Here is a 12590-nt window from a genome sequence, read left to right as displayed (position 1 = left end):
AATTTCCACGTACAAATTTACTAATATATATATATGTAAATATGTAGACAACATTTACATATATACACGTATGTATGTATTAAATATATATAGTTGGGCCTGACTCGGAACGGGTTCGGGCTACCTAAGGGCTAGGCTTAAGTCCAGCCCAAAAAATAAAAAAAGCCCGACTTCTTGGGCCCAAGCCCAGCTCAAGGGCCAAAAATCGAAACCCAGCCCATATAAAATTCCGGGCTGGGCCCTCCCAAGTTGCACTCCTAGTCCCAAATTGAAATTGTGCCTATACCCTTAACTTAATACCTATTATTTTCTTTTATTTATCATAAAAAATATATTTAATTTTTTATAACTGTCGACTATAAACGGGTCCTTATCGGGTCAGACTGATAACCCAGATCACAAGGTTGAGTTCGTGTAGATCCGGACTCAACCCGACCCATTGTCATCAGTAAATATGAGAATTGAAAACCCTTCTTTAACAAGCAATGCTAGTAGCCCAAGTGGGAAGCCCAGCTCATCCCTTTCAGGCTACAACTAAGAATCCTGTAACGTCTTCTCCATTAATGTTCACTCTCTCTCCCATTAAAATCTCCATTTAGAAAAGGGGTAATAGCATATAATCTCCATTTAGAAAACACCAGTGAAAGAAACTGTGAGAGAGAGAGAGAGAGTAGAACCCATGGCTGCTGGGATTGCAGGAATTGTCGAAGAGTGGAACAGCCAGCAGGAAAATGGAGTTATGCAAGTAGCGAAGAAGGATGTCGAGAACGATAACGTTGCTTCGTCTTCCAACCAGGCTTCCGAGAAAGCCTTCGAGAGCGAGATCGTGCCTTCATGGAAGGATCAGGTTACGTTCAGGGCAATCCTGGCTAGCGCTGTTCTGAGTGTGGCCTTCTGCTTCATCGTCATGAAGCTGAACTTGACCACCGGGATCATTCCTTCGCTGAACGTCGCTGCTGGTCTCTTGGGTTTCTTTTTCATCAGAGTCTACACGTGGGTGCTTGAGAGGTTTGGATTGTTGAAGCAACCCTTTACCAGGCAAGAGAACACTGTCATCCAGACCGCCGTCGTCGCCGCCTCCGGCATTGCTTTTAGCGGTTAGTCTTCCTACGTGCGACGCTTTTAATGATATTGTCTCCTTTGGGTTAGTCCTTAATGCTAGCATAAACGTCAAAATTGGGTCTGTTTCGACTATAATCAGCTATGTCCGATCGTCGCCGGCATCTGGCTTTCTGGTTAACCGTACTTCATCCGGAGTTTAGTTTTGGAATTATTTTTTTTTATTTTTTTATTTTTTCTTTCATCCAACTCTCTCTATAAGCTGGTTATTTTGCAGTAGCCGGGGGGAGGTAGGGAATAAATATATATATTGAGGCTAATTCGGTCATGCAAGAAATGCGAACATAAGTTGGTAAACTTATCAGTGGTTGATTTCTTCCTTTAAAAACCCGGAGGTTTCTTCATTTGACATATATGCTCATTGTTCTTTTCCGGGTCGCTTTGGTTTGTGAGAATTGAGGTATGGAGTTGGAATCAGAATGGTTCATTTTGATTCTAATGTTTGGTTGGGTGGAATTCGAATTTCATTTATTTTTAACTTTTTCATTCCTGGTGGATTCACAGGAATGAATCCCCTCCAGCGTTTCTAATTCTGATTCTGATTTTGATGTGAATCAAACTGATAGGAGGAATAGACCATTCTTATTTTGATTCCCATTTTGATTCCAACTGAAAACCAAATGTACCCTCATTATTTTTGTCTTTCCATGTTTTCAGACTTGCAATCTGCAAAAGATAGCTTTTCAATTGGGTCAAGAATTGGGAAAGTATGTCATTAAAAGAACAGTTAGAATGAAGAGAAAAGTCTGGCGATCATCTCGTGACATGAAACCCTTGCCCTCTCATACATGAAATTACAGGACTATCCACCGTGACCTGTGACACGATTTATAAATTTTAGAAGCTACCTCTCTCCTTAAACTTCCAAATCCATACCTGCCCCAAAACCTAATGCCCCCCTTGATCCTATTCTTTTCGAATTCAAGGGTAGGGGTGGATTGGGTTTAAAACCTTATCTAATTTCCTATTATTTCTTATCTTATAAAAGTAATAAATAAGTAAAACAATACAAATAAATAATAAAATTTTTAATTATTTGATTAAGACATGTAAAAAAACACATAACTTATCAATTATCCTTCATATAAAATTCAAAATATTATTAAATTCAAGACCTAGTACATAAAGTTTACATGCTTTTCCAACAATATATATGTGGGTCGAGGAGGGTCAGGTTTAGCCTAATAAATATCCTATCTGTACCTGTATGGATTGTAGAATCCAAAAACCCATCCCCACCCCAAAACCCATTCTTCAAGCAAAAAAACCCGCCCCAACGGGAAGGGTAGGGACGGATACCCATCAGGTAAGGTAGAAATTGCCATCCTTTTGCAGATCATATTCATAGTTTCAATCCAGGCTAGGGCATCAATTACTCTTGGCCCATAATATGAAGAGGCCCAACTTGATTTTGAATGAAGCTAGGATGGGGCTTGAGCTTGGGCCATAAATGTGACTGATGGGTCTCAACTCTCCATATTATCAGTTTATCACTAGCCAAATAGCCTTGAACCATACAATCATCTTTTCAAGTGTAAATTTTTGGGGTTATTTGAGTTCAATCCACCTCAGAATTTCAAATGGGATGGCACAGTTTGTGTCATTTCAGTTGTATCAACAGGGAAATATTCTCAATTCATGGGGATGCTGTTTGTAGGGTGGCTGGGGATAAATATATTTGGAGAAATAATTTATGAATTTTGAGGTGGGGTGGACCGTAAAAAGGACTAAATTTTTGTATAATGAACTGAAGCCAACTAGTTTGATTTTTCCCTTCCTTAATAAAAATGTTTTAGCTATCAGCATTGGAAATTTTTATTGATTAGCCCCTGGGTGATTATCAGGTGGATATGGAAGTTACATATTGGGAATGATGCCCAAGATTGCAGCTCAAGCACAAGATGGGGCCACCACAAACAATGTGAAGCATCTTTCCTTAGGATGGCTGTATGGGTTTCTCTTTGCCGTGAGCTTTGTTGGTCTTTTCTCCATTGTTCCCCTGCGCAAGGTAATTCTTGAAAATTTAAACATGTATGGCCCACCAATCTGTTGGAGACATGGGGTCCAATAAAATAGATTTTTCAGCCTTTGGATTATTCCATCATCAGTGTTTTTTGCATTCAGGCAATGAAGATAAACCCTGGGTTTTATCTGATCAATTGTTTGAAGTTAATTACCAAAATGGTATGATTTCAATTTTCCATGTCAACTAAGGACGGTGAATGACCTTTTGCACTAATTTTGTCACTGGGAAGAACAAAAAGAAGGTTTCTCTGTATTATTTTTCTTGGGTTACACTGATTTACACTGATTGAAACTTAGCTTCATCATTTTGATAGAAATCCAAATGGATGAGTGATTAATTAAAATAAATATAAAAGAAAATAAAATATAATAAGTATTTTGGCAGTTTGGCTTTGTGTTAGAGTACCAAATCAAAAAGAAAATAAAGGGAGAAAACCACCTCCTTTCATGGTTTTGAAAACCGGATCAGATACGGAACCGTTTTGACTATCAGTTCCTGAATCAAATGGTTCAATCATTTGGTCCAAATCCTGTTTGGATGGTTTTAGGGTCCAAAACCAGACCTGGACTCATCACCGGTTCTTGGGTCAACCGGTCCAACTGTCCAGAGTTTTCAAAGCCATGTTATTTTTTTATGCAATTTTCCTCAGCAATAATAACGATCAATAGAAAATACCATCGAATGCCTAAAAGTCATTTACAGAAGTTGCTGGACGGAAGTTGAATACAAAGAGGACCCAAAGGGCACAACTTGCCACTAGAGGAAATATTTTGCAGAGATTTTGTTCATGGTCCTTAAGGTTGCATTTGGTTGGGAAGATTTTGGTAGGATGGGAAAGGATAGGATGAGAAAGGAAAAACAGGTTGAAAATTATACATTCCATTATTTGGTTGCTAAAGGGAAAATCGTGGGAAAATTAACCATAATAACAATAATTAATTAATAATTAGTAATATTTTATTATTAACTGATTTTGTAATAAATTATTTAATTAATTAATATTTTAAAATTTATTTTATTAATATTTACTATGAATTAATTAATAATTTTATTTTATTAATATTAGAAGTTCCCATATTAATAATTTTCTCTTCTTTCTTATTTTTATCTTTCAGATCATGATCATCGATTACAAGTTGACCTACCCAAGTGGAACTGCAACTGCATTTCTCATCAATAGTTTCCACACTCCTAAAGGAGCCAAGCTAGCTAAGTAAGTAGTAATCACCTTCATTGAACTATTCTCCTAATTAATACCTATTACCATGTGCTTATCTCTTTTCTAATTCATCTAATTGACACCCATTTGCTTGCTTTCTAATTAATTCATTATTAATTTGAATTCAGAAAGCAAGTGAGTAAACTCTTCAAGTGGTTCTCCATTAGCTTCTTATGGAGTTTCTTCCAGTGGTTCTTCACTGGTGGTGATGGCTGTGGGTTTAGCAGCTTCCCTACATTTGGTCTGCAAGCTTTTCAGAAGAGGTATGCTATGCAAAACACAATTAATATGGAATACATACTGATATCATAGCAACAATCTTATCCTATTCTCTTCTGAAGCCTATTTGGGCCAATCTGATACAGAAATGGAACTGATAAGGGTCGTTAACTCCCGTATTTTAATTACATTACAAACTGTGTAAATGCCAAATTAGCTAAGCATACTTTCTAAGGTTGTTTATCTGTGACCATTGGAGCTATGTTCTCACTCATTTTCGTGTTGTTCTATAGGTTCTATTTCGACTTCTCAGCTACCTACATAGGTGTTGGGATGATCTGCCCTTACATGGTAAACATATCCTTGCTTATTGGAGCAATATTGTCATGGTTAATCATGTGGCCGCTGATAGAGAAAAAGAAAGGCATTTGGTATGCTTCTGATCTATCTGCTAGTAGTCTCCGTGGCATCCAAGGCTATAAGGTGTTCACTGCTATCGCAATGATACTTGGGGATGGACTCTTCCATGTTGTTTTGATGCTAATCACTACAACAAGGAGCCTCATGAATCAATACAAGAAGCAAGATTCACAGTCATCTTCAAACACTGATGTGATAAGTTATGATGACCAGAGAAGGAAAGAGATCTTCTTGAAAGACCAGATTCCAATGTGGATGGCAGGCTTGGGATATGTAGCCTTGTCTGTGATCTCTATCATTGCAGTGCCCCAAGTTTTCCACCAGATAAAATGGTACCAAATAATGGTTGCCTACATTATTGCCCCAATCTTGGCCTTCTGCAATTCATATGGCTGTGGTCTTACAGACTGGTCTCTGGCCTCTACCTATGGAAAGATTGCAATATTCATCTTTGGCTCTTGGGTAAGCCACCATAAGGGAGGCATAGTTGCAGGCCTTGCTGCCTGTGGAGTGATGATGAGCATTGTGTCAACTGCCTCCGATCTCATGCAGGACTTCAAGACTGGCTACTTAACCCTTGCATCCCCTCGCGCCATGTTCTGCAGCCAAGTTGTGGGGACAGCTCTGGGCTGCCTCATTGCGCCTTCTGTCTTCTGGTTTTACTATAAGTCCTACCCCACATTAGGGGAGGTGGGCAGCTCGTATCCAGCACCCTATGCGTTAATGTACCGTGGAATCGCCATTCTTGGGGTTGAGGGAACATCTTCCCTCCCCAAACACTGCATGGAGATGGCTGTTGGGTTCTTCTTCTTTGCAATTGCCTTGAACTTAATCACTCTGCTCTTGGAACGCTTTGAGAACAAATGGGGACTTCACAGGTTCATTCCCAGTGTAATGTGCATGGCGATCCCATTTTATATTGGTGGCTACTTTGACATTGACATGTGCATTGGGAGCTTGATTTTGTTCTTGTGGGAAAGAAAGAACAAGGCGGGCGCCAATGCATTTGCGCCTGCTGTGGCCTCTGGCATGATCTGTGGTGATTCATTATGGGGTATCCTAGCCGCAATCCTCTCTCTTGCCAATAGGAACCCTCCCCTCTGCATGAAGTTCCTGTCAGCTGCTACCAATACCAAGGTTGATGCATTCTTGAATGGTTAATCAAGCGAGAGTCAGGAATCTCCACATAGAGAGCTTGGTTTTGTAAATATGCAAGCCTTTCTCTTCAGTTTCCCTTTCATGAACTTTGGACCAGTTCGTTTGGTTGTCATAGGTTAAGTTGTTCTATTGCTATAATGCATTGTAAACCTATTAGGTTATCATAGTAAATTTGATTATATTTTAGCTTTTCTTTTTCATACCAGTAAAGGATGTGATTCATGTGAAGATGCTTTGACATTAACCAAAGTAAAAGCTTGAAGTTGAGGTAAGCCACCTTTTGCTTTTTCTCTTTTTCCTTTTGGTTGGGGTGGGGGGTTTGTAATTACTGATGAGCAACTTCTATTCCTTGCACCCAAGAGGAGGCCACATAGATTCACAAAAGATTGGTTTAAAGAGAGTTTCATACATTATAACTCTGTTGATTCTAGAATAGTTGTTCATAGAAACTACAAAGAGAACTAGAAGGAACTCTTCTAGACAATAGACAGTTATAACTAAAGTCCATCAATGGTTGGTGTAATGGTTAGCCACCTAGGCCAGGTTTTATGTCCCAGATATACACTGATCTATACTATATATATATAAAGAAAAGCAGTCCATGTCAGTAGCCCTCTCCTTTCTCCAAACCCCCATCCTGCTCTCTCTCTCTCTCTCTCTCCCATTTCCCCTTTCCCACCACTCCCATTCTGCCAATTAAGCACCCTCTCTTCCCTAGCCTGCCTTCTCATTAGGCCATGTTGATGTAAGAGGTCAGCTGATATTTAAGGAAGCATGTTATATATATGGAAACCATTAAATCAGCATTGGATATATGGAAGCTTAATTTTAGATGGAAAAAGCGTAATATGAATGGAAATAAGAGAACATGCGTCTGTAGGGTTCATAATGTTATTCCCTTTTCACAATCTTGACCCCACAAACTTTTCTTCCATTCCTGATCGAGCACCTGCCTTTGCTCCCAATCAAATGCCTCTATTTCAGATTGACCAAATGGCTGTTCTGGGGTCTCTTATCCCAGCCGAACTGAGCCATCTTCTTTCACAATCCACTTTCCTTCTATAGAGGTTACAATGGCATCATATACCATCGTTATTTTACTCTGATTTTGTTAGGTCTCAATCAGATTCAAGGCAACCAGAAATAAGACTTTCTTTTGGTGAAAGATGGGCCAATTGAGAGAGAATAATTCAGCTTTCTCATTCCAGCTAGAGTGGTTACATAAATACTAGTTCCTATAACAACTTACTCCTAAATGTTAGCTAACTGACCTGAATTCTAGGAAACAGACTCAAAGCAAATCCATGTAACAACTTTCCTAATTACTAGCTAACTGACCTGAATTCTAGGGAACAGAATGTAACAACTTTCCTAATTACTAGCTAATTGACCTTGACAAATTCAAATCATAACTGAAATAACAGAACTTCAACAAATAGCTAGCTGACCAAGTCAATCCAGGAACTTAGGATTTTTCTTAGGAGCGCGCAACGGCCTTCTGGGTTTATCAATACTTTCCCCGCCCGGAAGAACCTTGCCCTCAAGGTTCAGTGCAGGAAATTGATTTTGGAGAAGCACTGCAGTTTCCCCAAGTGGCATCTTCAATGGGCAATTGCTTCCATTTAACTAAATATTCTTGTAGGAACTTAGAGCCCCGCTTTATCCAGCGTACGTCTAATATCTTCTCTGGAACAATTTGGAGAGATCCTTCCTCAGAAAGTGGTGGCAACTCAATAGTAGCAGGTAAGGGAGTCCCAACAAATTTCTTTAAGAGTGAAACATGAAAAACAAGGTGTATTTTGGCTTCCGAAGGTAAAGATAGTTTATAAGCCACTTTGCCCAGTTTTTGTTCAATCTGAAAAGGGCCATAGAACCGACTGGCAAGCTTGTGATGAGCACGCTAAAACACTGTGTGCTGGCAGTAGGGATGTAATTTTAGTAGCACAAAGTCACCCACCTCGAAGTCCACATCTCTCCTCTTACGATCAGCAATAAGCTTCATTCTTGTGGCTGCCCTTTCTAGATTCTTCTTTAATTGTTGGAGCACTTCGTCCCGATGAAGAAGAATCGGATCTACCTCATTGACACGTGACAAAACGTCTGTGTACAACGGAATTGAAGGGTTGACACGTGACAAACCGTCTATGTACAACAGAATTGAAGGGTTGACACGTGACAAACCGTCTGTGAAACAGTCCCTTTTGAGAAGGTTAGTGAGAGGGCGAACTATCAACCCATAATTTCGAACAAACTTCCTGTAGTAGCCTGTCAAACCCAAGAATCCACGCAGCTCAATCACATTAGTAGGTTGCAGCCAGGCTATCATGGCCTCTATTTTCTTGTTATCAACCTTTACTCCCTGGGATGTCACCACGTGGCCCAAATACTCCAGCTCCTGCTTGCCAAAGTTACACTTGCTTGCTTTGACAAAAAAGCTGTGATGTTTCAAGATGTCTAAGGTGGTGCGAACATGACTCAAATGTAAGTCCCAGGTAGGACTATAGATCAATATATCATCGAAGAAAACCAATATGAATTTGCGGAGGTGTGGACAAAATATAGAGTTTATAACAACTTGGAAAGTGGAAGGGGCGTTACATAAGCCGAAAGGCATAACCAGATACTCAAAATGCCCATTATGAGTTCTAAAAGCAGTCTTCGGAATATCAGGGGCGTAGACTCTTACCTGATGATAACCCGCTCAAAGGTCCAATTTTGTGAAGTAAGTTGCTCCATGTAATTCATCCAGCATGTCGTCTATGGATGGAATTGGAAACCGATCCTTGACAGTGGCTGCGTTGAGTGCCCTGTAATCTATGCAAAACCTCCAGGACCCATCTTTTTTCTTCACCAGCAGAACGGGAGAGGAGAATGGACTGGTACTTGCATGAATGATTCCCATATCCAACATTGCTTGCACTTGCTTCTCGATCTCTGCTTTTTGAAAATAAGCATACCGGTATGGGCAAACATTGATGGGCTGTGTCCCTTCTTTTAAAGGAATGTGATGGTTGATTTCCCTTAACGGCGGCAGCTTGGTGGGCTCTTGGAAGATGTCTCCATTCTCTCTTAATAGTTGCAGCATGTCTGTTGGAATGTCGTCCCACTGAAACTCTTCTAAGGCTTGAGCGTAAATTCCAAAAACCATCTGACCTTGGCGGTGTTCCTTCGTAGTAGCCTTTAAGGAAGTAGCTTGAAGCCCGCTTTGAATTCCTTGCAGCCTGTGTGCTTGATTTTTCCATTTGAAATCCATTGTCAATTGCTTCCAGTTACACACTACGGACCCCAACATTTCCAACCATTGAATTCCTAAAACCATATCCAACCCTACCAATGGTAGTGAATAAAATGTAAGTGAAAATGGAATTCCTTGTAAGACTACTGGTACCTTATCAAACCGCCCCTGGTAGAGGAGTCGCTCTCCATTAGCTACATGGACTGTAAATGCCTTGGTTGGGACTACTGGCAGTCGTAAGGAATCAGCTATCCTGTCACTCACAAAGTTGTGCGTGGAGCCACTATCAATTAGTACTGTTACCTCTTGCGTCCCAATTGTAGCTGTGATCTGCATAGTTCGTGGCGAGGTCCACCCCGTTATCGCATACATTGATATTTCTAGCTCCTCTTCCCTAGTTAGCAGCGATCCATCACCCCCACAGCTATCATCATGAGTTTGATTGTCGGTGTGGCATTCGAGAAGGAGTTGCGGTTCTTGACATTTATGGCCAGTAGTGAACCTCTCATTGCAACCGAAACAGAGACCTTGAGCTCGTCTCTTTTGCATTTCTTCCCAACTCAAGCGTTTAGGGGTCACTGGCGAAGTTCGTGGTGCTTGAGGGGCCTTTGCAGGAGAGAAGTACTGGGGAATTGGTCGGGCAAACCTCCGTTGTCATGCAAGTTGTTCATCCTTCATCCGTGCCAGCCCGATTGCCTCCTTTAAAGTCTTTGGTTTGAACATGCGAATACCATCGGCGATTTCTGATTTCAGGCCTCCCATGAACGTTCCAACGAGAGCTTTTTGAGTCCATCCTTGTACCCGATTGCCCAATTTCTCAAATTCCCGCTGATAGTCCCAAAGTGACCCAGTCTGCCTTACACGAGAGAGAGCCTCATCAAAGTCTTCTCCATCTGTTGGTCCGAATCGAGCCCAAAGCTCTTCAGAAAACATGGACCATGTCACCGATTGGTTTTCCTCTTTGTATGTCCGACTCAGCCATTGCCACCACTGGTTCGCTTCACCCTCTAAGTGAAAAGCCGCCAAGCTCACCTTTTGATCCTCCGGAGTTCTCTGAAATTCAAAGTACTGAGCTACACAATTGAACCATTCTGTTGGATCATCCCATGAAAACCATGGGAACTCAATTTTGGCTCGAGGGGGAAGAACATTTAGTCTGTAGCTGTCTACTTCATCCTGTTGGTGCTGGTGCGACTGACCCCGCTCTACTGAGTGCGAAGTTGGAGATGCCTTTGAGGAGAGAACCGCGTCAGAAAGAGCCCTCAAAGACTCCTCAATCCGCTGCATTCGCTCGCCCATTCCAAGCCCAAGCCGCTGCACTTCATCCTGTAAGCCTCCCAACCCTTGCTCTAGTATTTCAATTCGCTCTTTGTTGGATGCCATTGTAGCTCTGATACCAATGTTAGGTCCCAATCAGATTCAAGGCAACCAGAAATAAGACTTTCTTTTGGTGAAAGATGGACCAATTGAGAGAATAATTCAGCTTTCTCATTCCAGCTAGAGTGGTTACATATATACTAGTTCCTATAACAACTTACTCCTAAATGTTAGCTAACTGACCTGAATTCTAGGAAACAGACTCAAAGCAAATCCATGTAACAACTTTCCTAATTACTAGCTAACTGACTTGAATTCTAGGGAACAAAATGTAATAACTTTCCTAATTACTAGCTAACTGACGTTGACAAATTCAAATCATAACTGCAATAACAGAACTTCAACAAATAGCTAGCTGACCAAGTCATTCCAGGAACTTAGGATTTTTCTTAGGAGCGTGCAACGACCTTCTGGGTTTATCAGATTTGGGGCCTACGAGCAATCCTTTGCTCTGTTTTGGGGTCTCAGTCTTAGACCGACCAACGACAAGTGACTATAACAACTACTGTTTTACTCTTACTTAGTTTCCCAAGTAACAATGGCGTCGCTTATGGTCCTTATTTTTCTCTGTTTTATGGTCTATTAGCCATCGTTATATTTTGCCCTATTTTGGAGTCTTAGTTCGAGTGACGACAATTGATTGTTACAACCATCCTCTTACTTTCAGTCTCCCAGTTTGCTGGTCCTCTAAACACTCTTTCTCAGTCTTTCAATCTCTTAGATTGTTGGAGCTCTATAGACACCATATTTGATCACTCGCTTAGTCTCTCAATCATCTTTGCGTTTTTTTTCTCTATATGTATGTTTACTTTTTGATTTTTTTTATTGTTAAATCTGTTGAAAAATTAGTAATTAGAAAGGAGAATGGAGCTTATTCTTCGGGTTATGGTTGAGTTGGCTCTAGATGCCACGTGTTGCCTATGTGGCTGCCGTATCTCCTCGGCCACGTCAGCACCGCGTCACCTCTGCGGCCCCACCTTATCCTTTCGGCCACGTTGGCACCACATCATGTGGATAAGTGCGATCAATACAGGAGAGTGGATGGGAACTTCGCTGGAGATTAGGTCTTATCCCGAAGACCTCAGCGGTTAGCCTCATCTCGACAACCCTGGAAGCCTCATCTGATCAGGAAACGGATCTTCAGCTATAAAAAGGTACCTCCTGCTCAAGGTAAAGGATCCAACTATTAACTCCCATACCATTACTTTACTCGGACCAACACCGTTTCCTAACTGCTCAGCCTAACCGCCCATTGCTTTCTACTGACATGAGCGTCGGAGTATCTACCCAGGGATAACTCCTCGGGCCTTTGACTCTTTTCTTGATTTCAGATCTTAGAGTGCGGATTCGTCCTTCCACCTCGGCTCCGCCTAATTGGCAAGGATATCTGACTACATCCTCAGACCCTTAGTTCCTACACTACCTCGGATCGAGTAACATCAGATTGGCGCCGTCTGTGGGAAACACACAAAAAGCCTTTCCTAAAACCCTTTCTTTACCGCGCAATCAAGAACTAATCAAGATGCCAAGAAACACCTCTGAAAGATTGATAGGTCGATCTCCATCTTGGGGATCCCGTTCTCATCGCAGCCCTCCACCCTGCGAGTTTCAGCAACCTCCGTAGCCACAAGCCACAGTCGACCCAACCCAGTTCTAGGTAATGCAGCAGAAGGTCGACTAGATCCTAGAAATGATGCAAACGCTAGGGTCTGTGGTGTAACCTCTCAGGCCGTCCCTCCCCCTATGCCAATGCCTATTGTGGTTGATCCTTACCCTGAGGACCCCAAAAGGTGCTGGGAAGATAGGGGAAAGGCGCG

The 12590-nt window shown here is 41.4% G+C and overlaps 1 protein-coding gene across 1 annotated transcript; it reads left to right on the top strand.

The window, feature by feature from the left end:
- Positions 1-610: 610 nt before the first annotated feature.
- LOC148855680 (putative metal-nicotianamine transporter YSL7) lies at positions 611-6361 on the top strand. The gene is made up of 5 exons (XM_088982795.1): positions 611-1097; positions 2964-3127; positions 4261-4358; positions 4493-4627; positions 4877-6361. Exons 1-5 carry the CDS (start codon positions 680-682, stop codon positions 6162-6164), a joined length of 2103 nt encoding a protein of 700 aa, XP_088838921.1. The 5' UTR covers positions 611-679; the 3' UTR covers positions 6165-6361.
- The last annotated feature ends 6229 nt before the right edge of the window (positions 6362-12590 follow it).

This window comes from Nelumbo lutea, chromosome 4, assembly GCF_056320005.1.
Source record: "Nelumbo lutea isolate HS-2025 chromosome 4, American lotus-T2T, whole genome shotgun sequence".
Classification (NCBI taxonomy): Eukaryota; Viridiplantae; Streptophyta; class Magnoliopsida; order Proteales; family Nelumbonaceae; genus Nelumbo; species Nelumbo lutea.
The sequence above is the reverse complement of the archived record's forward strand: the minus strand, read 5'-3'. Positions and strand labels throughout refer to the sequence as shown.